At 41.4% G+C, this 22,571-nt stretch overlaps 1 protein-coding gene across 3 annotated transcripts; it reads left to right on the forward strand.

The window, feature by feature from the left end:
- Nucleotides 1–2: 2 nt before the first annotated feature.
- cpeb2 (cytoplasmic polyadenylation element binding protein 2) lies at nucleotides 3–21,101 on the forward strand. 3 transcript variants are annotated; one of them, XM_022199494.2, is made up of 11 exons: nucleotides 3–1,439; nucleotides 2,720–2,989; nucleotides 6,885–6,975; nucleotides 9,126–9,176; nucleotides 10,312–10,335; nucleotides 13,791–13,964; nucleotides 14,072–14,161; nucleotides 14,352–14,470; nucleotides 14,560–14,674; nucleotides 15,028–15,209; nucleotides 17,444–21,101. In XM_022199494.2, exons 1-11 carry the CDS (start codon nucleotides 495–497, stop codon nucleotides 17,669–17,671), a joined length of 2,289 nt encoding a protein of 762 aa, XP_022055186.1. In that variant the 5' UTR covers nucleotides 3–494; the 3' UTR covers nucleotides 17,672–21,101. The 3 variants fall into 3 exon arrangements, with proteins under 3 accessions (XP_022055186.1, XP_022055187.1, XP_022055188.1); XM_022199495.2 differs by lacking the exon at nucleotides 9,126–9,176; XM_022199496.2 differs by lacking the exons at nucleotides 9,126–9,176; nucleotides 10,312–10,335.
- Nucleotides 21,102–22,571: the final 1,470 nt, after the last annotated feature.

Raw genomic sequence — 22,571 nt, forward strand, 5'->3', positions numbered from 1 at the left:
CGAGGCGGGCTCACAGAGGCGTGATGCGGTCGTGACGTCGGTTCAGTCGGGGATCTTTAATCCTCTGCCGCAGCACCACAGCCGGTAACCAGAGGAGGGGGTAGCACGGTCGGACAGGGAATGGCACCGCACAGGCTCGGCTAGCGCACAAGGCCGAACCAGCTCGGTCTTTTTTAGACTGATGATAATATCACCGAGAAAGAACAAAAAAATCGCAGATCACGACTAGATCGAGCCAGACAGGCCAGACCCCCTCCTCTCCAGCCTCTTCACAGACCCTTTTCCTGTCGGTCAGATCTCATTTGGTGCGTAAATTATCTCCAATCGCGTAACTGCTTCATTTAAAAGCCGGGTTTGGGTGTTTTTCTAAGTCGGCGCACGGATATTACGCGACGTCCTGCCGGTTCTCTGCGGACAGATCACTCCCCGGTTCGCCCTTCAGCAGCGCCGCCGTGTCCCCGCTGTTCCTGTCAGCTGCTGCGCATCAGCAAAACATGCAGGATGAGCCTGTGGGGGTGACAACCGCGCAGTTACCCCCGTCAACCAAGGAGAAGGACCGCAGCAGCAGCAACAGCAGCAGCAGATCCGGACAGCAAGCGAATCAAACTGACAACCACGACGGCCGGCCGAGCTCGTTCACGCCGGATTACAACCATCTGAACCAGCAGCTCGCCTTCACCGACTTCGATCGAGATCATTTCGTCCCGACGCAGTCAATCTGTGACCTTCAGCACGGCAGAAAAATACATCAGCAGTTAAGTCAGCACGCCGAGTTTAGCCCCGCGGAGTCGCCCCCTCCTCCGCCCCCGGGACGCTTCAGTCACCTGCCGCAGAGGCAGAGCTCCTCCCGGCCCGAGCCCAGCGCTGCCGACTGCCGCGGCTCTCTAGTGGAAGAGGCTGAAGCCGATGCAGCGACGCCCGCTTCCGTGAACCCAAACGCCATCCAAATGGACTCCCCCATCGCCCACCATATAAATAACGGCAATGGCAGCAGCAGCAGCACCGGCAACATGTTGTCCGGAGGTCTCGGCGCTGCTTTCCCGAACCTCCCCACCCAGGAGATGCAAAGCGCCAGCGGGGGCTCGTCCTCGCCGTCCCTCCCCGGCTTCGGCACCCCCTGGTCGGTGCAGACGAGCTCCTCGCCCCCGCCCATCAACCCCATCCACGCCAATGCCATCAACCAGATGCCCAACGCGGATTCCGACAACAGCTTCTACCCAGGTGTCCCCTCCTCCATCAACCCGGCCTTCTTCCAGAGTTTTTCGCCGGTGTCAGCTAATCCGTGCGCCGGGATTAACGTGCAGGGCTTCAGCGGTCCTTTCTCGCCCCAGATAAACGTCCCTCAGCAGCCGCAGAGCCGCAGGTCTCCGGTCAGTCCCCAGATGCACCCCCAGCAAGGCGCCTTCCTGCAGCAGAGGAACAACTACAACCAACATCAGGTGAGCTGCAGGGAGGATGAAGTGGCACGGCTTTCCACTCATGTTTGGGCCTAGAAATAAACACCAAAACCCTCAACAACTAGTGTGTTTGAATCAGCATTATTCTTTGAAAAGGCCACCTCAACATGTACTCAGGTTATTAGGGGGGGATCTTGTGACTCTACACAGATAAGGCCTCAGGAGTTGTGTGTCTGTGATTGTGTGAGCAGCCACGATAGACAGAAGATAGTTTATTTTCTGTAATGCATTGCTTTAAAAAAATACATTATGCAAGAGCTCAAGTTACTATTCTTGAGGCAAAAAGGGGGAGAGAGGGCAGGAGGGAGGAGGGGGGAGGAACAAGGGAGCATCACTGAATCTAGCTGTTGTTCTTCTGCTGGAAGCTGGCAGTGGGATGCAGTCACATGGCACCGGACCATCCCTGTCTTGTGGTTTCGCTCAGTGGGAATACAAAAGGGCTCGCAGGGGTTTTGGTGTCCTAAATGGGCGCCTATTTGGGTTGAGATGAAAACAGCTAGTATCTCGGCGGCCCGAGGAGAGACAGCGACAGCTAGAAGCTTACATGGACGTTCCAGTTATGCCGAGGCAGGGCTTATGTGTTGGTGGCCTTCAGCTTCAGGTTTCTCATGTGACTTGCTCATTGGGGTGACTATAGTGCATCTGTGGTGCTGCTCTTCCACTGACCTCTGACTTCGATTGTGAGCCCTGTGTAAATACATTTTCATGAAACAAGAAAAAAAAAAAGCAGGATAAACAACAAGAAAATGCAGCACAAACAAGAAAATAGGTGCTTTGAGTGGCTCTTTATCAATCAACCCCTCAGTGAGTTTCCATTTCCTTTCAAAACAACAACATTGTCCTGTTTTTCTTAGATTATAAAAACCATTCTTTAAGCACTAGGATTCAGTCTTCCACGATGAAGAAACAGAAAGTTGATTGCCCCCATGTATGATTTCCACGTGAGATTAAGCACGATGTGATTGAATGTATGATGCTTAAGAGGGGACACAAGGTCTAGGTGGAGCGAGAGTGTGTGGAAGTTACAGTGGTGGTGTTGCAGCGCACGGGATACTTAGTATTAGTCTTAAAGCCCTAAATCTTCTTATCTACCCACCCCGTTACAGGAGCAGATCAAGCTGGGCTGGTAGCTGATGAGGGAGAAAAGAAAGGATAGAATTACAGCTCAGGAGGAAGTAGAAATGGTGCATATGTCCAATAAAAAAAATGTTCAAAAAGGTGTGTAAGCTTATTCTGACGCCTTCTCCTTGGTGCGTCCACAGCCCATGGTGAAGCCCTCTCCCTGGGGCAGCCACCAGGGGAACGGCTGGGGCTCCGGGGGGATGTCTTGGGGCCGGGACCACCGCAGAGGCAGCGGCATGGGCGTACCTGGCTCGGTCAGCCACGTCTCGCCCCTGAAGAAGCCCTTCTCCAGCAACGTCATCGCTCCTCCCAAGTTCCCACGCTCTGGAGGATCGCTGGGGCCTAAGTCCTGGATAGAGGAGAACATGTTTCGCACAGACAGCAACAGCAACACCTTGTTGCCTCTGCAGGTACGTGTTTTGGGTTACATTCGGCTGCTGTTGGTGGATTTGCATGTTGTTGTAATGTTTGTTTGCGGCGGGTTTTCTTTTTGTTTCCACACTGTGGGAAAGAACCTGTGACAAAAGCATACTCAGTTCCATGGAACTCCTTTGTCATTGCACAGTGAACATTTAGCAGCAGTCCTGTCGACGCATTCACAAAATCAGACATCAAACGTGTCTAAAGGTGCAGTAGGAGATGTGCAAATACAACTGAAGATCTAGTAGAAGTATCATATGTGCTGGTGTGTCTATGTAGACAGTGAGAATGCTTATTCTTTTAAGTAAATATACGATAAAAACAGTAGTTTAACACATCGCTGAACATATACTAAAGTAATGGTTTAAAGTAGTGCATAAATTCCATGTAAACCTGTAGGTTGAGAAAATAAATACAAGGAAGTAGGGGCACAGGTGTAGGTATCTCCATGTTCTATTAATGTAACAGTCAGTAAATTAGATTAAATTGAGCTTTATTGGTAGTAGGAACTCATTTCCAGACAGAATACTGGATTATAGTTCAGACGGATGGAATGATGAAGGTAGTTTCACTTAACTGTCTCCATAGAAACTGAGTGACAGTCCTTTTTATCAACAGGGAAACTTAAAGCCCAGCAGTTTTTAGACGTATCCAGCAGCGTGTAGATGTTAATTAGCACAATAGCGGCAGCACGGTTAGTATTTCAATCAGATGGGAGGTGCTTTGACCTCGGCAGGTTTCACTGGAGGTGTATCAAAGCGGGGGCTGTGTCAGTTTAACATGTTGGAGATGAGATCTGTTTCAGGTGTGAAGGCCGCTGAAGCTCTTTTTGAGCACTTTCAGAGGAACTACAGTTATTATTCTGTGTTATATTTGTCGAGTTGCTGTTTATGTAGTAAAGGGTCAGACACATTAAATGCATCAGACCATTAAATGCTGTTGGACTGTATTCTGAATGATGCGACTGTTATTTCTGTCCTCTATTGGGGAAATGGTCATCATTTGAGTATGTTTACAACCTGTTGCTCTGATTTTACTGCCAACAGCAAAAACTCCATTGGTTCTCAAACCTAGATGATTTTTTTTTTTTCTGTTTTTGTCACTGATTCAACACTGACATCAACATCGTGTCTTCTTGTGCTTTATCTATTTTTTGTATTGAATAGGATGTCGCAACAATTAACTGACTGTTCCATTAGTCATAAGTTTTGATCACTCAATTTGAATGTATTCTTTAACAAAAAACATCAAACTTGGAATATTTTTTCCCTTTCTTCCCTCCTCTGTGACTAAAAAAATGGAATATCTTTGGGTTATGGACAAAACATGACATTTAAAGACGCCATCTGGCCTTTTGTGAAACACTGACAACAAGTCAGTCAAGAAAATCATCAATAGATTAATCAATAAATGAAAATCATTGTTAACTGAACTGAAAACTCCTCACAGCTGCAGAATCGCACATCTGTAGCTTCTTGTTTAGACGTGTACATTTCACGCAAGTAAATCTCATTTTTTGAAGTTCCACTTGGTGTGCATCACCTGCAACAATGTGCAGCACGTTCATACATACAAAGAGCGGTATTTGACTTGCTTTATATCGATCTGAACGGATTCTCATCTCGCATTTATGAGGAAGGGTAATTTCCTCAAAGGTTATTATTTCTAATACTCTAGTGTTTAATTCTCAGGCTTTATTTAAGAGGCTCTCACTGATGTCAAAGGAGAAAAACTGCACTAATTGTCTAATACTGCACTGAGGAGTGCATCTCTCGCTTAAAGGACACCACAGTTTGTGATTCAGCGTGTCTCTGAAGGACCTCTGCACATAATTAATACGCAGTTAAATCCATAAATTGGGTTAATAAATGACCGTGTGCTCTAATAATAAAAACATAAATCAGTTCTAGGAAGAACAGTGTTGTGACTCAGTCAGACTAAACTAATGATATCACCTGAATAATTGTGTCACCAAATGCTATGACTGTTGCTATGAGCTCAAATTATTAGTAGCATCAGTGCCAAGAAGTACAACGCTTCCTATTCCAGGAAACAGGCCTGACTCCATGGATTGTTAATTTCCATAAACAGTGTCGGACCCAGAATTTTTCAGATTCCAAGTCTTTTCCTTCCTTCCTTTCTGCTTTATGTTTGGCAGCCAGTGACAGGCTGTATCTCTACCGTGTCATGTTTTTAACATCACACAGAGGTCGGAGGAGGAACAAAGAAGCTCCCCTTTCAGTAAGAGTGTAAGAGGACTGGACCCTTGGTGTTTCTTTCTGTTAATTAGGGCTGCAACTAAAGGTTATTTTCATTGTTGAGTATTATGTTTTTTTCTCGATTCATAAATTAGTTGCTTGGTCCAGAAAATGGTGAAAAATGTCAAGTTGTGTTGCCAGAAGTCAAGATGACATCTTTTGTCTGTTGTCCACAACCCAAAGATATTTAGAGAGAATAGAGAATATTTAAATCTAGAAAGCAGGCATCAATGTTTTTTTTTAACCTTATTTCTTCTAAAATGACTCAAACTGATTCATCCATTATCAAAAGTACAACTAAGCAAATAATTGTGATGTATGCTGCCACCCTAAACTACACTGTGTCGATGAAGTAAGTCACATTTTTCTTCCCCATCCTATATATCAGAACAGTTTTATGAACACAAACCCTTCATAAAACCTTGGCCTGTCCTGAAAACGCCAAAAAGACTGACTGACAACCAGAACTTTGTTTCAAATGATCAGTTCAGTCCAATGACACCAACATCATATTCGGAGAGATTTTCATGTAATATGGTTTAAACTTTTCATAAAGGTGGTAAATTAAGCTTTGTACTAAATCAAATGAAGTTACTCCTGAACGCTGCAAATGAAACTCCAGTTTCCTGCTGTTGTAATGAAGACGGAGATATTTCAAAACCTGGAAAAAATCATCCAAAATAACCTGCAGTGATAGACACTACTTGAGGTCAAATAGTAAATATATCTTCTTGTAATTTCATTGAAGACACCCTTTAAACCTTTGATGCACAACATTGGTCAAAAGTGACCCAAATTCAATGGAAAAGGGGTCACATTTGACCCACATTGTGCATCAAAGTGTTAAAGGTGGCTATTCTATATTGCAGTCTTGCTGTAGTGCAGCAGTGATGCACTTTCAAGTAAAGACTCTTCATTTTAAGCTTCATTTATATAGCATACACTCTAATGTAACTCGTCACTCTAGTTTCTAAATTACTTTCTCTGTTGCATTAAAAATAAATGTGAAACCATAGCCGAGTGGCTGGCACCACATGGGTGAGTCGCCAATCTGACCTTTGCTGATGTCATTTCCCTTCTTTCTTTCCGTACAATTAATGTTTCTATCAAATAAAAGCAAAAATGCGACCAAACATGAGACAGACAACCATGCACTATCCAAGTATGTGAGTTGACCTTCAGCCTGGTGTTCTGCTGGGTGTGGTGAAGCAGACGCTAGTCACCAGAATATGAACATGTGAGTCTGCTGTAGCTGGTCATTAAGGAGACGTATCACACTGCCCTGCGGATGAACTCATGGCCTCCATCTCAGCTCTGCAGCTAAATGCCACTCCTGGTTTTGGTTTCCATTCTCTCTCCCGCCTTCCTCTGGGAATCGCTCCAAAGATCCCGGGGAACCCACCGGTAAACTCACCTTGCTAAAGTGAATAAATACGGAAAGAATGTTAATCCAAGCGTGAGGCACTCGCTCACTTAAATCGCTTACATGTTAAGCCAAATACCTCCGGAGGCTTTATTATTCATAAGCCAAATCACAAAAGTGTTAGAAACGGGAGGATTCGGCCGTTTGTTTGGTTCGATGAGATAAAACCCTCACACCTGTGTTTTTGTTTTTTGTTCTTTGCAGGACCGCACCAGGATGTACGACAGTCTGAACATGCACTCCCTGGAGAGTTCTCTGATTGACATCATGCGAGCCGAGCAGGATCCGATGAAAGGTAAGACGGCCGTTTTCCTTTTCAGCGTTGCTTTGCGGGGGTCAGAGGGAGAAGCAATGGCGTCGTCGTGCAGGGGAAGCGACGGGGCCCGCTGCTCCCGGAGCTGTGTTGTTTTTCCACACACCAGCTTATTTTCTCCCCGCTGAGAGCCTAATACTTGTGCCACCAGCTGCACATTTACACGACCTTCCAGCTCTGATCCTGTTGCTACTTAACCTGGGTGGCACACAGATCTGACCGAGGAGCCAAGCACAGGAAAGACAGGAAACAGTGGCGAATGTCTCCGATTAGTTATTGGTGTGAACATATCACACGAGTCGGGATTTAAAGATATAAATAGTCCAGAGTTTCTTTTGAATTATTCCTCACAGCTTGGCAGCAGCAAGCAAAGAATGTACTGTAGTGTGACACTGTTCTGGCCTCCTGCGCTCAGCTGCCGGACATCAGAGGAGGAGTGTCAAATGTCTGCACCGTCCTCCTCTGGTAGCTCATTTACAGCCTCACCAGTCAGACACACTCTGGCTTTAAAACACCAAAGAGAAAGAACATCAGTGGTAAAATCAATTAGTGCATTAAGTCAGTGCTTTTTGCATTTGTGTGCAAGCATCACTATAATCTTTGTGCAGGTTGCAAATATTACTCAACCCGTGCCCTCCTTCCTTGGGTCAGTTTCTTGTTTTCCCTGCTGGAGCAGATGGAGAGGACATGGGCAGTGTGCACGGCAAAGAAGGTGGGGGTGGGGGGTGGGGGGGTCCAGACTAATTTTAGACGTGATCACACTTTCACACACTGTGTATGACAGCCAAGAGAGGAGACGAGAGGGGAGGAGGGTTTGCAGGGGCGTGCTCTGCCATTTATAGCATCGCCGCCGCTAACACAACGCTGCATTCTGGCTAAAGGCTCCAAAACACAAGAAAACATCAACTGGCACAGTAATGCTGCGAGTGAAAAGTTAGGCTTTTGTCAGTTGGATGGGAGAGTTTTTAAAATCCATGAATAATTCCTAACGTATTTGTGTCTTCTTTGTGACTGCGCTTACATGAGGTGGTTAATATTTATAACCTCTATCTAGACTGAAGGGCTAAAAAGTGGCACAAAAACACACTAAGTCGGATGCCATCAGAATGATTTAAATCATTATTCCATAAAAAAATCCACACATAAGGAAAAAAAGCGGTTTGTGTTAAAGCCTGATATACATATTTGTTGAAAAGCATTACATAAAAACTGAAATTCCTCTCAGTTCGGAACAAAAATATCAGAAACTGGGGTTGTTGTTTTTTTTTTTCAAAGAACACATTTTTGACACAGGTAAAAATATGAGTTGCTATCTGATAAAACAACCTCCAAAAAAGTGTCACACAACCTCAAATGTGATTCAATTTAGTGCTGCCACAGAGGGTTATTGTAGTTATTGGTAAAATTGCAGAATGTTATCTTATCTATTGCTTGTTTTGCTCAGCCAGCAACACAAAACTTGTCAGGGATGGTTTAGAAAGAATAGATGCCATTATTTGTCGATTACTCAAAAAACTAAATAAGTAAACTTTTTTGGTAATCGATTAATTCACTTGAGCAGTTTTTTTTAAAGAAAAAAAAGCCCATTCCGACCTTTTATACATGATCTTTACTCCTCTATGACAACAAACTGAATATCTTTGGGTTGTGGACAAAACAAGACATTTGAAGAGGCCAACTTAGGATTTGGGAAACATTGACTGACATTTTAACATTTATACATTCTATAGACCAAATAACTAATAACTAAATATCCAGTCCTATTGGAGAAAACAAGAAATTCTCACCTCAGAGAAGCATTTTTACTTAAGAATGATCGTCAGTTTTAACCAATTAATTTAATGACAAATATTTTCTGCTATAGCTGAAATATAAATGAAGTCTTGCATCGTAGGTTGGTGGGAAACCCGACATAAGTGGCATCTTTGGGGATAGAAGCAGCTTTTGTTCCTCATCTTGCCAACCGTAGCGCTCAGAGTAGACGTGTGCTGTTTAACACATTCACAGACAGGAAGTGTAGTGTTTTGTGTGTGTGTTTTTGTGTGTTTATTCCCATGTAACACGCATTGGCCTCGCCCTGTCCTCTCCATCTGCTCGGTGTCTCATCCCTATTTGTGTGTTTCTCATGTCAGGCCGTGTGGGATGCCCTAACCCCGGGGCTGACGGCCTACTCATGCTCAATGGTAATTATCTCTTAGCACCATCTCCCTGTGCGTCTCCAGCTCTCATGATGCTTCCTCTGTTTTGGCCAAATTAGAAGCACACTCACAGAAGATGCTTTTTTTTGTCAGATATGCCATAAACACTGCATAAAGTTTCATTTGTCATCAACATTTCTACATCAGGCTACCCTGGACCCCTTAAATTGTATTTTCTGCGGTGTTTTGTGTTCTTCAAAGATCCCCTAACGGTGCTTTTTTTTGATGATTTTCTTTATTCAAACCCAAAATCGAAAATAACAATGTTTTGTGCTGATAATCACATGATGGGGATTGTTTCCATTGTTACGTGAGGACTTTGAACACACCACAAGCTTTCAATGCCACAGAGTAATTGTTGTGGGCACGCATCATATTGCTGTCAAAAAAATCTTGCTTTATCTCAACAGCACATAAATCTGGGTCATACGGCATTTGCAAATAACTACCAGCATGTTTTTGATTATATTTTTTAAATTATTCCTAGTGTTTTCCATTTCCTCCTGAAACCCAGTAATCAGAAATTAATTTTGTCCTCTTTTTTTTGGCTCTCTGAGGCCGCTGTTTGCCGTGAGACTTGTTGTTCCCGGCAGAGGACGTCCAGAGCTTTTCAGTGATGTAACACATGTGGCGTTGGTCCTCGACAAGTTTGTTTTTTTTGCTGCTCCAAATGGCTTCCATCTGATTTGGAACCTTTAATGGAAAAATACTAATTAAGCCGTAGAAACTGTGTCATCTACAGGCATCAGAGCTTTCTGTGTGTGCCTGACGTACACATAAATGCGATTCAGATTTTTATTTCTGTGTCACCTCAAAGTGCATGCCGTTTTCTATTTTTTCTCTATGTTTGCTTTACTGCAGAGAGTTGCTAGGACAAGATTAAGAAGAATGCAGGAAATATACCAAAAAAATAACAGAAAATAAAATGGGAAAAAAGAATGTAACCTTGTTTTGGGTCTCAGGAGGATGTAAGCCATTTAAAGTATCCCAGTCAACTGACTTAATTTATGGGTGGCCGGATAAAGAAGTCATGAGATATGTCCAGATTAAAGTGTGTAGTTGCCTTCTGAGAAATGTCTTCGCCGCTGAAACTTGCACTCTTGTACTTTTCTACATGCAGCCAGGAGCTATGGGAGACGTCGAGGTAATTTCAGCTTTCACACCGTCTGTTTTCTTGTGGCTTATTCTTATGTGGCATGTTTTACTGCTTTAATCCATACCAAACTGAGGCCTCAAGTCTGGAGTGAGACTTCATTGTCTTTCTGCTTTTAAATTTGGTAGCATATTGATTTATTTTTGCAGTGTTAATGTATAATTATAATTATAATGTAATGTATAATTATAATGTATATTAATAATAATTATTAGGGGTGTGACAGACTCAGCTCACGAGACGATACATGATATTGGGTTCACGAGAACGAGACGATATTTTCACATTTCTTTAAGAAAACTAAAATGACAAAATATATAACTGGACAGAGTTTTTTTTTTATCTGACAGTCACAAAAAGATGCACGGGCATTTTGAAATGTTTTGTAACTTATATCCATGCATGACTGAAGCATGAGCTTTTAACTGTTGACCTTTCCACAAATATTTTTTTTTTTAATGCGCAAACAATATGCGCAAAACTGTAACCAAAGTACTACTCTGTCAATACAGAGTGTAAAAAAGTGCTAACCTTAGTCTTCGACTCTTTATAAAGGCTCGGGACCACTGTGCGTGTAAAATGCGTACCTGACGGAATGGTGTACTTCGGTTCCAGTATATGGAAGAGTCGCCGAAATCCCGGGTTTTCTACCACAGAAAACGGCCTCATATCAGCTGCAATGAAAACGCCGATTTCTCTCGTTATTGCCATGGCCCTGGCGCTTGAGTCTGGAAGTTTAGGTGCAAAGGCGTCAGTCAGTGTTGTCTGGCCTTTAGCTGCTTTCATCACAGGTGCAGGTGATTTTAGCCAGCTATGGTAGTTCTGTATGTCTTAGCATAGTGCTCGTGTTAGCTGCGGTGTACGGCATTATTTTCTTACACTGCTTACATGTTGTCCGTGTCTTGTCCGTCACTCGGTTGCCGTTGATCTCCACTGGGTACCCAAATGCTCCCACACAAACGACTTAAATGCGGCGGGGGCATCTTCGATGCTAATTTCAGACTCCGACGTCATTTCTGGCTATTGTATTCCTTCTCCTTCTTTTTGTCAGTTTTTGGCAGACTAGACGCAGCAAAGGCGCATTACTGCCCCCATAGGTCACAAATAGATGTTTACATAGCTCACAGTCTGATAGGCTTCTGCCGTGTGCCCGCGAGGAGAAGCGTATTCGTACAGCATCCGGCTGCAGACACATATTATTGCCCGCGAGACAGCTTTTCACTTAAACGAGAAATATCGTCACGATTTAATCTCGTCACACCCCTAATAATTATTAATTTGAAAATTTTCCCAGTAAATTATGATTGGGTGGTAAATACTAAATTATTGACCAGAAATGCAGCGGTTTTGTTGTATTATCCAGACGTGAATGATGGGAAGGGTTTCAGAGTTGGTCACGCATATCTGAATTACTATGGCTGTGCCTCTGCTTTATGGAACCCCAAAGTGTAAAGATGTATTATTTCTTACTAATATAATAATAATACTTATGCTATTTGTATAGTACTTTTGAAAACAAGGGTTTGCAAAGTGTGTTGATAGACAAAGCAAAAGCACGATACCTAGAAGTGAACAAAAGAGCAGTTAAGATAAAGTGAAAACAAGAAGACAACAAATGCAAGAGTACAAAACAGAGAATGTCAACATTAGTCAATTCAAGTCAGTTATCTCAATAGTGCATGTAACAGGTTTAAATATTGTGTTCAGATACTCCAATATTGTATCTTATATAAATTTAGCAGATTCATTTAAACTTTAAAGTTAAGAACATACAATATTAGGTATATTGCAAATGTATATAGTAAGTTTAAATATTAAGGTAAGACCCTACAATATTGTATATGAGTAAAAGTCAGCTAAGGAGTAATAATGTGTAACAAATCATCTAGACATTCAAATTATTTTATTGATTAATCAAAGGACCTTTTATTACACTTTGATGATTGTCTTAACAATAGAAACATATGAAAAGATAGTAAACTAGGCACGTTTTTGACAAGTTTCCAAAATGACGCTTATGTATGTTACTTTTGTATGTTACTTTTGACGGGAAAAAAGTTCACTTTTTTCCGTCAAAAAGTAACATACATAAGCGTAATTTTGGAAACTTGATAGGCTATTTGTCAAAAACGCGCCTAGTTTACTATCTTTTCATGTGTTTCTATTGTTAAGGCAATCATCAAAGTGTAATAAAATGTCCTTTGATTAATCAATAAAAGAATTTGAATGTCTAGATGATTTGTTACACATTATTACTCCTTAGCTGATTTTTACTCATATATTAGAAATTTACCAGATTGTTTCTGACTACATGTGCAGGTGGAACTTCAGCCACTCGTTTCCTCTGAGAAATTACGTTCTGTACAATACATTTGGAATTTGACTCGGCTTAATAAACGCCAGTATTTTTCTTAAAGATAGTCTCTGATCACTGCAGAATTACAGTGTAGGATATATCCACACCTGCTTAGTAAAGAATGAAGCCAATCAAGTAGTCCAACTGTAAGCATCACAGTGAACATGCATGCATTCAGTTGGTGATGCAGAAAATGCAGAAACATGTTGTCATGCTTGGTCCTGTTTTCCTGCCAAGTTCACTGCTTGTGCTGCATTAATAATAAGCTGCTGTACTGAATTTTATTACCATACACAATCATCAATTTTCTCGCCAGCATTCCTCTCTGGCCTTTGTTGCAGTAACAGCACTTATTTCTGCCCCATGCTGCAACAGCAATCAAATTAATTTTAGTTTCAGCCAACAGTTACAGAAACATCAGATTAAATTGCAGGTTTGTGCTAGAAATATCAAAAGACGCCTGCACAAACAGCACGCAGCAATCATTAACCAGGATTAGGGTAGTATTTATCATGTATATGAACATATAAATAACCTAGATATTTGTGCGAGTGTAAAATCAGTCACGCTGTTATGACAAAATGAGGAGACGTAGTAATTTCTTTCTCTATTTATTGTTCCATTTATATATGTCGCACAGTTTCTTTCATATTAGCTTGCAGTCTATTTAATATTGAACACTTTGGGACTCCATACTGCTCAGCCATCATATTAACAGCTTTGCCCCGCTCATCCTGCATTTCCACACCTCCTTTATCTGCCACACCGCTCAGAGTGGAGCACACATGATTGCGTGTCCTAGTCTCATATCTGTAAAAAACTAAATTGTGCATAATCCTCACTTTAAGCTGGTGCTTTATCTCACAGACACTCAGCGCTAAACTGCAATAAAAGCAGGAACATTATTTTATCGACAGCCTCTCTGAGTGTGTCCTTGTCATAGCGGAGATAGAAAAACAGCAAAAAGAAGAGGCGGATAGTGTAATTTCACTGAGATTAGGTTTGTGTGTGTATATGCTTCTGCTTGTGAGTGTTTAATGGCATGCTTGACATTTTCTCTAGCCTCACCTTCCTTTCTTCCCCCCATCAGGCCGCTCCTCCCTCTTCCCTATTGATGACAATCTCCTCGACGACGGCCACGGCAACCAGGGTGTCCCGGGTGTCCTCGGATCCCCCAACTGTTACCCCCACCAAAACGGAGAGCGCATCGAGCGCTTCTCCCGCAAGGTGTTTGTGGGGGGTTTGCCTCCGGACATAGACGAAGGTGAGGACGGCTCAGAGAGAATATTTCATGATTTCGTTGTGCTGTTGGCCTTTCTGCTCTATTCAGCTGCTTTTTGCTCTCCTTACCCGTCTATTGTTCCCCCTCAGATGAAATAACCTCCAGCTTCCGTCGCTTTGGTCACCTGGTGGTGGACTGGCCGCACAAAGCAGAGAGCAAATCCTACTTTCCACCTAAAGGTATTAGAAAAAGCAGCAAGCCGCTTATATGAAACATATTTATATCTTGGATGAGCTTAGCTGGTGTGAAGCAACGACACAAGCAAAGAGGTGTTATTTAATACTGACAAACCAAGGTGAGAGCCTGTGATATGTAGTCTGTTTTTCTGCAATGCACACACTGAGGCTCTGTAATGTATGTGTTTCCTAGGATACGCGTTCCTGCTGTTTCAGGAGGAGAGCTCGGTGCAGGCTCTGATTGAAGCCTGCATGGAGGAGGATGGGAAGCTCTACCTGTGTGTCTCCAGCCCCACCATCAAGGACAAACCTGTGAGTTCAGCTGCTCATGGCGATGAAAAAACAGTGCCTGGAGGCCAGGCCAATTTTTCCTGAATAATGAGACGTGATTTATTCTCCAGGTGCAAATTCGACCTTGGAACCTGAGCGACAGTGACTTTGTGATGGACGGATCTCAGCCCCTTGATCCCCGCAAGACCATCTTTGTAGGAGGCGTCCCTCGTCCACTGAGAGCAAGTAATTAATTTTTGTAGCTAAGGGGATTTTGAACGGTAACGCCCAGATAGTAGAAGGGAGGGGAAAGTTATGTGAAATTGCAGGCTTATACCCAAAGTCTGCATCCAGTGAGTCAGACTACATTTTGACAGACTGGAGCTCGTTGTAATAGACGATCAGCTGTATGTTTAAAGAGAGTGACATGAGAGCTGAAAAATTCCGTCTACATCCACAGCTGGACAGCTTCTGCTCTGTCTCACATCCTGTTATGTAACTTCTCCACCTCCTTCCACATCTTTTCTGCATTTTGTCACTGATTTAAATTTTCATTTATTTATTTTTTTTACCTTTTCTTGTCCTCACCTCTTGACTAGTCGAGCTGGCCATGATTATGGATCGTCTCTATGGTGGAGTTTGCTACGCAGGAATCGACACAGATCCAGAGCTCAAGTATCCCAAAGGAGCAGGACGAGTGGCCTTCTCCAATCAGCAGAGTTACATCGCCGCCATCAGCGCGAGATTCGTCCAGCTGCAGCACGGCGACATTGATAAGCGGGTACGGCCTTTGTTTTTTCAGTAATTCTTTACTTTTCGTGAAGAGTACATAATGCAGTTTTTGAATGCAAGTGTCAATCTTTGTGTGTGTGACAACAGAAAAATAGAATAGAATAGAATAGAATAGAATAGAATAGAATAGCCACTTTGTTGTCAATCAGAACATACACTAGTTGGCTGAAATTTCGTTACAGAAAGCTCAGCATTGTACTGATAAACAAAAACTAAACGAAAAAATTATTCTAAATAAAAAACATTTCAGTATATACACATGTGGACAAAATTGTTGGTACCCCTCAGTTAAAGAAGGAAAAACCCACAATTCTCACTGAAATCACTTGAAACTCACAAAAGTAACAATAAATAAAAATTTATTGAAAATTAAATAATCAAAATCAGCCATCACTTTTGAATTATTGATTAACATAATTATTTAAAAAAACAAACTAATGAAATAGGGCTGGACAAAAATGATGGTACCCATAACTTAATATTTTGTTGCACAACCTTTTGAGGCAATCACTGCAATTAAACGATTTCTGTATTTGTCAATGAGTTCTGCAGCTGTCAACAGGTATTTTGGCCCACTCCTCATGAGCAAACAGCTCCAGTTGTCTCAGGTTTGATGGGTGTCTTCTCCAAATGGCATGTTTCAGCTCCTTCCACATATGTTCAATGGGATTCAGATCTGGGCTCATAGAAGGCCACTTTAGAATAGTCCAACGCTTTTCTCTCAGCCATTCTTGGGTGTTTTTGGCTGTGTGTTTTGGATCGTTGTCCTGTTGGAAGACCCATGACCTGCGACTGAGACCAAGCTTTCTGACACGAGGCAGCACATTTCTCTCCAGAATGCCTTGATAGTCTTCAGATTTCATCGTACCTTGCACACTTTCAAGACACCCTGTGCCAGATGCAGCAAAGCAGCCCCAAAACATTACTGAGCCTCCTCCATGTTTCACCGTAGGGACAGTGTTCTTTTCTTCGTATGCTTGGTTTTTGAGTCTATGAACATAGAGTTGCTCCAGTTTGGTCTCATCTGTCCAAAGGACATTCTCCCAGAAGCTTTGTGGCTTGTCAACATGCATTTTTGCAAATTCCAGTCTCGCTTTTTTATGAGTTTTTTTTTCAGCAGTGGTGTCCTCCTTGGTCGTCTCCCATGAAGTCCACTTTGGCTCAAACAACGACGAATGGTGCGATCTGACACTGATGTACCTTGGCCTTGGAGTTCACCTTTAATTTCTTTGGAGGTTGCTCTGGGCTCTTTGGATACAATTCCAACGATCCGTCTCTTCAATTTGTCATCAATTTTCCTCTTGCGGCCACGTCCAGGGAGGTTGGCTACTGTCCCGTGGGTCTTGAACTTCTGAATAATATGAGCCACTGTTGTCACAGGAACTTCAAGCTGTTTAGAGATGGTCTTATAGCCTTTACCTTTAAGATGTTTGTCTATCATTTTTTTCGGATGTCCTGGGACAATTCTCTCCTTCGCTTTCTGTTGTCCATGTTCAGTGTGGTACACACCTTTTCACCAAACAGCAGGGTGACTACTTGTCTCCCTTTAAATAGGCAGACTGACTGATTATGAGTTTGGAAACACCTGTGATGTCAATTAAATGACACACCTGAGTTAATCATGTCACTCTGGTCAAATAGTTTTCAATCTTTTATAGAGGTACCATCATTTTTGTCCAGGCCTGTTTCATTAGTTTGTTTTTTTAAATAATTATGTTAATCAACAATTCAAAAGTAATGGCTGTTTTTGATTATTTAATTTTCAATAAATTTTTATTTATTGTTACTTTTGTGAGTTTCAAGTGATTTCAGTGAGAATTGTGGGTTTTTCCTTCTTTAACTGAGGGGTACCAACAATTTTGTCCACGTGTGTACAAGTAAAAAAACTATTTCAATGTATATAAATATGTATATATAAATATATAGACACACACACATCCATATTTATATTTGTGTGTGTGTGTGTATATATATATATATATATATATATATCAAAAAATATATATACATACACAGCTGTAAACTTACACATCTGCTCGTTTATTTTACAGTGAAGATGGAAAAAAGTAGCATCTTGCTGCTATGTTGAGCCTAATAGGGCTGAATGAATTAGTTTTCTTCCCTGCTTCTGCTGTGTTAAGCCTCAGTCTTTCATGCACATCCACATGTTTACTGCTTGTATTTACGTCCCATCGATGTCTCCTCCAAAATGTGCTCCTGCAGGTGGAGGTGAAGCCCTATGTCCTGGATGATCAGCTCTGCGATGAGTGCCAGGGTGCTCGCTGTGGAGGGAAATTCGCTCCTTTCTTCTGCGCTAACGTCACCTGTCTTCAGTACTACTGCGAGTTCTGTTGGGCCAACATCCACTCAAGGGCCGGACGAGAGTTTCACAAGCCGCTGGTCAAAGAAGGCGCCGACCGCCCCCGCCAGATTCACTTCCGCTGGAACTAGAGATGGATTCCACGTCCACGGTGACACAGTTGGGGGAAAGGGAAATGAAACAACAGGAAAAAAGAGCATCGCTCTGCCTCTCCTGCTTTCCTAAGCTATCAGTATAATCAAGTACGTAACACTATACAGCATATACTATATATATATATCTATATATCTTTTGTAGCAGCCAAACACCACAAGCCTCAGTTTTTCACCAAAACCCCCCCTCACATCTCAGGCTCTGACAACTCTACAACTCTTTTGTGGTACTTTCATCTTTTCTAAGAGGAGATTTAAAAAGAGATTGATTTTTGTAGCTTTTTTTATTATTATTATTTTTGTATGTGAGATTTAAAGTAGATACGGGAATGTTTTTGCATGGGGGCAGCTTGTCTGTCTGTTTGTCTGCTGCTAGCCACCCCACAGTGCGTTCAGTGCACACTTGTTTCTGGGAAAGAAAAAAAAAGAAAACACGATTCTTTATAATGTTGGCGCCTGCCCCGGGTCATTAACCAAAGGTAGCAAAATGATAGGAAGCTTAAATTTGACACATTTTTCAGCTGCAAAACAAAAAAAAAACTGTGGTTTCTTAATGATGCAATGGGCTCTTTCTTCTTGTCAGAGAGTTTATTAAAGAAAAAAGAAGATAATAGGGTTATTTTTGCGCTCATACTGACCCGTAGAGTGATACCTCAAAATACAAAATCTGGTTTCTGCTAACTGTATTCAACATTTATACTTAACAAGCTATTTTAGAAGCTTTGCTGCTATATATACATATATATGAATAGATGTGTAGGTATTATATTTAATGCCACTTATAAACCTGAATCATGTAAAATGAAATGCAGTATGCACTCAACCACTTATGGCCCCACTGCCATAGAAAGAGTTAGAGTGCATGCAATGACAGTAGGCTTAGCTACACAAATAGCATGCAGGATAGATGTGAGGAAAAAAATAAAACAAACTACTGAAATTATAATTCAAATTCTATAGTGAGTAGCATGATCATCAGTTACAGATGCCTAAGAGGGAAAAAATCAGATGAAGCTACAAAAAAAAGAATATTTAAACTTGCATGCATTGATGTTTCTCTGTTGTTTGATCCGTTTACATACTAACAATACAAAAAAAGTGATATCGGTTCTACTGTAGACTTAGTGGACGCCATCATTTTGTGACATGGTGGTTTGTATGGCAAAAAAACGAAAATAGAAAAAAATCTGAAGCAGAGTGGTGTTCAGTGGTTTGTGTTTGTGTGTCGTCCATGTGCTGTGTGACTGTTCGTAGTGTAGACTGAGGCTCTAGTTTAGTTACCAACAGATTAGGAGAATTAAACATCTCTGCCTTCACCCTTCCCGTCCCATATCTGTGCGTGGTTCCAAAGGTTAATCTGATACAGCATCGCTCTGGATGCAACCAAAAGACTTTGGAAGACTTAACTGGGTCGCATTAATAAGCATCCTCTTTTCATTTCGCTTATTTTGTAAAAGAAACAGTCGGGCCTCATGCTGCGTGGCCCAGTTACTGGAAGATGAAGCATCTCCATGTCTCACGAGGACGAAGGTCTCTTGGCATGCTAAACTCTCCTTGTTTATATCGTTTGATTTCCACCTCGACCCTTGAAAGACTTTTTTTTTAAAAAACGATTTAAGGACAATCTCTCTGTGAGGATGGCGTCCCGGCCGTCCGTTCGGTACTGTACAAGTGTCGTGTCGTCGTGTGTGTGCTCCTCGGTATCAGTGTTTCAGGCTTCAAAGTGTGTACTGTTACAAAAACCTTAATCAAACTGAGACTTTATTTACTCATAGTATGATTTGATTTGTTTGTGTCAACTACTTACCCATCACTGGCCCTTCAGTATGTTTTTTATAGTCTGTATTATGCACTACTTTTTCTATAACCCTGCTTCGTCTTCTTCTTCTAATTCACCCATTTGAGTGCTTTCAGTGCAGATGTCGACTCTCTGAAGCCTCCACCTATTTATAATCCTTGCAGATGATTTATTAAAGTTTATTTTTTCATGATTATTTAAGATGTAGCGTGAAGCAGTGGTCTTAAGTCGTCCACATTCTATGTGAGTAGAGCGAGAATCCAAGATTTTTCTAATATATTCGTAATGTAGTTTGGATGTTTGCGAGGATCGGGAGTCGAAAAGGCGTTCTTTTACAAAAAAAAGTTAAAAGTTGACGGACGCCTCCCCCACCACCCCCGCCACCTCTCCCCCCTTCCTTCGTGGCTTTAGTTCTCAAAGCGTCCGATGATGTTTGAATATTGTCACCTGTAACACTTGACTCGTGCTGTTTTTGTGAGGTTCTATTTTCTATGTTAAACACTGTTACTTTGTTCTGTACGTGTCCTTGTTTTTTTGTGTGTAAAAAAATCATATTTATTTCACTATTTTTGTAGATAAAAAAACAATTTGATTTTGATTGTATTTTTCTATTTAAATAGGATTAATATTACAATTTATTCCCCCCCCCCCCCCCCCCCCCAAATTATGTCCAGCGGTTCTGTTCAGAGATAAAAGAATCATGTCATTAGTAACAGCATCAAAGTTTTTGATATACGGTGGATTCTTATTTTGATACACGACACGTTTCATTTGAAGGAAGGAAACATGAAGGTTTTATTATATTCTGGGAAGACACTTGAGATTCTCCCCTGTCGCATCGAGGCCCCAGCTGCCTGTCCTCGTAGATGCTCTGAAACTTGAATATAACACATTTTGAAAGGCTGACTAACCTCGAATCTGTGTTGTGATGTGCAATACTGTTTCTAATGTTTGTATAAAAGTAAGAACTACAGTGTAAACCTTTTTAATGCAGATTTATTTTTTTCATTGCATATTTTGCAGATTTCTGATCCACAGTGTCATTTTTTACTGTCAGAAAAATAAACCCCGTTTTTTCATTGCAAGTATTTTTAAATCCAGATATCTTTGTACTGATGTAAATGATTGTAGTTATTTTGGATAGTGTTTTGCTAACAAACGGAGAGACTTTTTCATGCATATTTCTATTTCCTTTCATCTTGTTTTATCCCGCATTTTTATTTCATTTAATAGTAGCAAAATTCTTGGAATAATTTTTCATATTTAAATGTCATTGGTATTATTTTGTATTTTTATGTGGAAATACACTATATATAATTTTAAGATGCTAATTGCTAAGATATTATTTTGAGTTTAATTATTTTTAAAGCTAAATATTTGTAATTTTATTGTTAAAGTGACTAATTTTTAAATCAGAGTTTGTGTATAGATTCACAAAAGTGGTTTATGAGGTGTTTGGATTGTAATAATTACTGAATGGTTCTTTGATATGCAAAATGAATATCACGTTTATTTTTATTTTTGTTGGTTTTGTATTTAAATGGGGTGTTGATTACAATCTTTTGTTTTTCTTTCACTTCCTGAATAAAGACCCATTCTGTTTGGACACAATCTGGCTTGATGTGGGTTTTTTTTTTTTTAAATTTTAATGTGCACCACATTGGTTTGGATTGCTAACATGGAAAGATTTGCTAATTAGTTGTAAACACAATGTAGAGCTGAAGGTCACAATGCACAGCAGGGATGTCGGTACATTTGAAGGCTGTAAGATACTGGATAAATTTAAGTTTTGATCTGTCAGTGTTATTAGAGGAGGAATTAAGGGTTCATCTGCTGGGCACCATGCACAACTGTATCATGACAGTTCATCAGGAAAAGTCAGTGCAGCATTAAAGGCAGTAGGATTCCTCCTGTGGAGAATATGCATCTGTACATGATGTCACTGAAATCCATTACATATCTTTTGACTCGCCAACAGATCAAGCCTTTAGGTGGACATGATCTGTAGAGTCACGATGCTAGCATAGCTAAAAAATATAAGATTAAATAGCTTCCATTCATGCAACTGCAGCAGCAGCTCAGGCCCATCAGGACATGGACATGGTACCTCTTGTGCTGTGGTATCCAGTACTGAATGTTGGATCCTTTGGTGTACATTGTGGATCCTTCTGGATCAGGTGTGTTTCCATGGATCCTGTGCATGCATGATGAGACAAGGATCTGGAAAGTTTGGAGGCCAGGCCAATAACCTTTAGCTCTTTGTGATGTTCCTCAACCAGTTTTTCTGAGTGGTCAAGCATATTGTCATGCTGTCATGGGGAAGGGATTGTGTTGGGTCTTAATTGTTGGGTCATGGGAATGGAACCATTGACTGTAGTGTCTGGGTCCAGTGACATTGACATTGTATCCACAATCCTTTGTTGTGGATTGGGGTCTCAGTGGATCTGGCTTGTTGCAGCAAATCGTTTCAGTGTTGGTCGCTGCTTTGGGCTCTCTTTCTGAGCAATTTTTATGGTGTGCCAGAGCCCAGTTCTGAGTGAGGCCGCTACCACTGAGTGCTGTCAACTATGGGTTGATTGTAACTTGTTTGGAACAAAGTGGGTGGCACATGAAGTTGTATCTACATCAATGCCAAGATCCAAGTTTTGTTGCATAAAATTATATGTTAATAAGATCATCAGTGTTAATCATTTCATCTGTCAGTGGCTCTAATTAAAAAAAATATAACCAAAATGTACATCCATCCATCCATTCTCTATACACCGCTTTATTCTCACTAGGGTCGCGGGGGGTGCTGGAGTCTATCCCAGCTGACTCAGGCGAAGGCAGGGGACACCCTGGACAGGTCACCAGTCTGTCTCAGGGCTACATATACAGACCAACAATCACACTCACTTTCACACCTACGGACAATTTAGAGTCATCAATTAACCTCAGCATATTTTTGGACTGTGGGAGCAAAATGTGCATTTATCAGTTTTTTATTAATACATTAAATCTTAGTCTCATCAATATATCTGGACATTCAAATATGGATGGTGATAATTTTCATGCTGCATCTGTTAATTTAGACCTCACCAC

The sequence above is a fragment of the Acanthochromis polyacanthus genome, chromosome 4 (assembly GCF_021347895.1).
Source record: "Acanthochromis polyacanthus isolate Apoly-LR-REF ecotype Palm Island chromosome 4, KAUST_Apoly_ChrSc, whole genome shotgun sequence".
Lineage (NCBI taxonomy): Eukaryota > Metazoa > Chordata > Actinopteri > Pomacentridae > Acanthochromis > Acanthochromis polyacanthus.

What these genes read in the sequence shown, in the direction of transcription:
- cpeb2 (XM_022199494.2), top strand. Translation starts at nt 495, where the DNA reads ATGCAGGATGAGCCTGTGGGGGTGACAACCGCGCAGTTACCCCCGTCA. An exon ending in ACAACTACAACCAACATCAG is followed by an intron (nt 1,440 to 2,719) that starts GTGAGCTGCAGG and finishes GTGCGTCCACAG; the next exon opens with CCCATGGTGAAGCCCTCTCC. An exon ending in GCCTCCGGACATAGACGAAG is followed by an intron (nt 13,965 to 14,071) that starts GTGAGGACGGCT and finishes GTTCCCCCTCAG; the next exon opens with ATGAAATAACCTCCAGCTTC.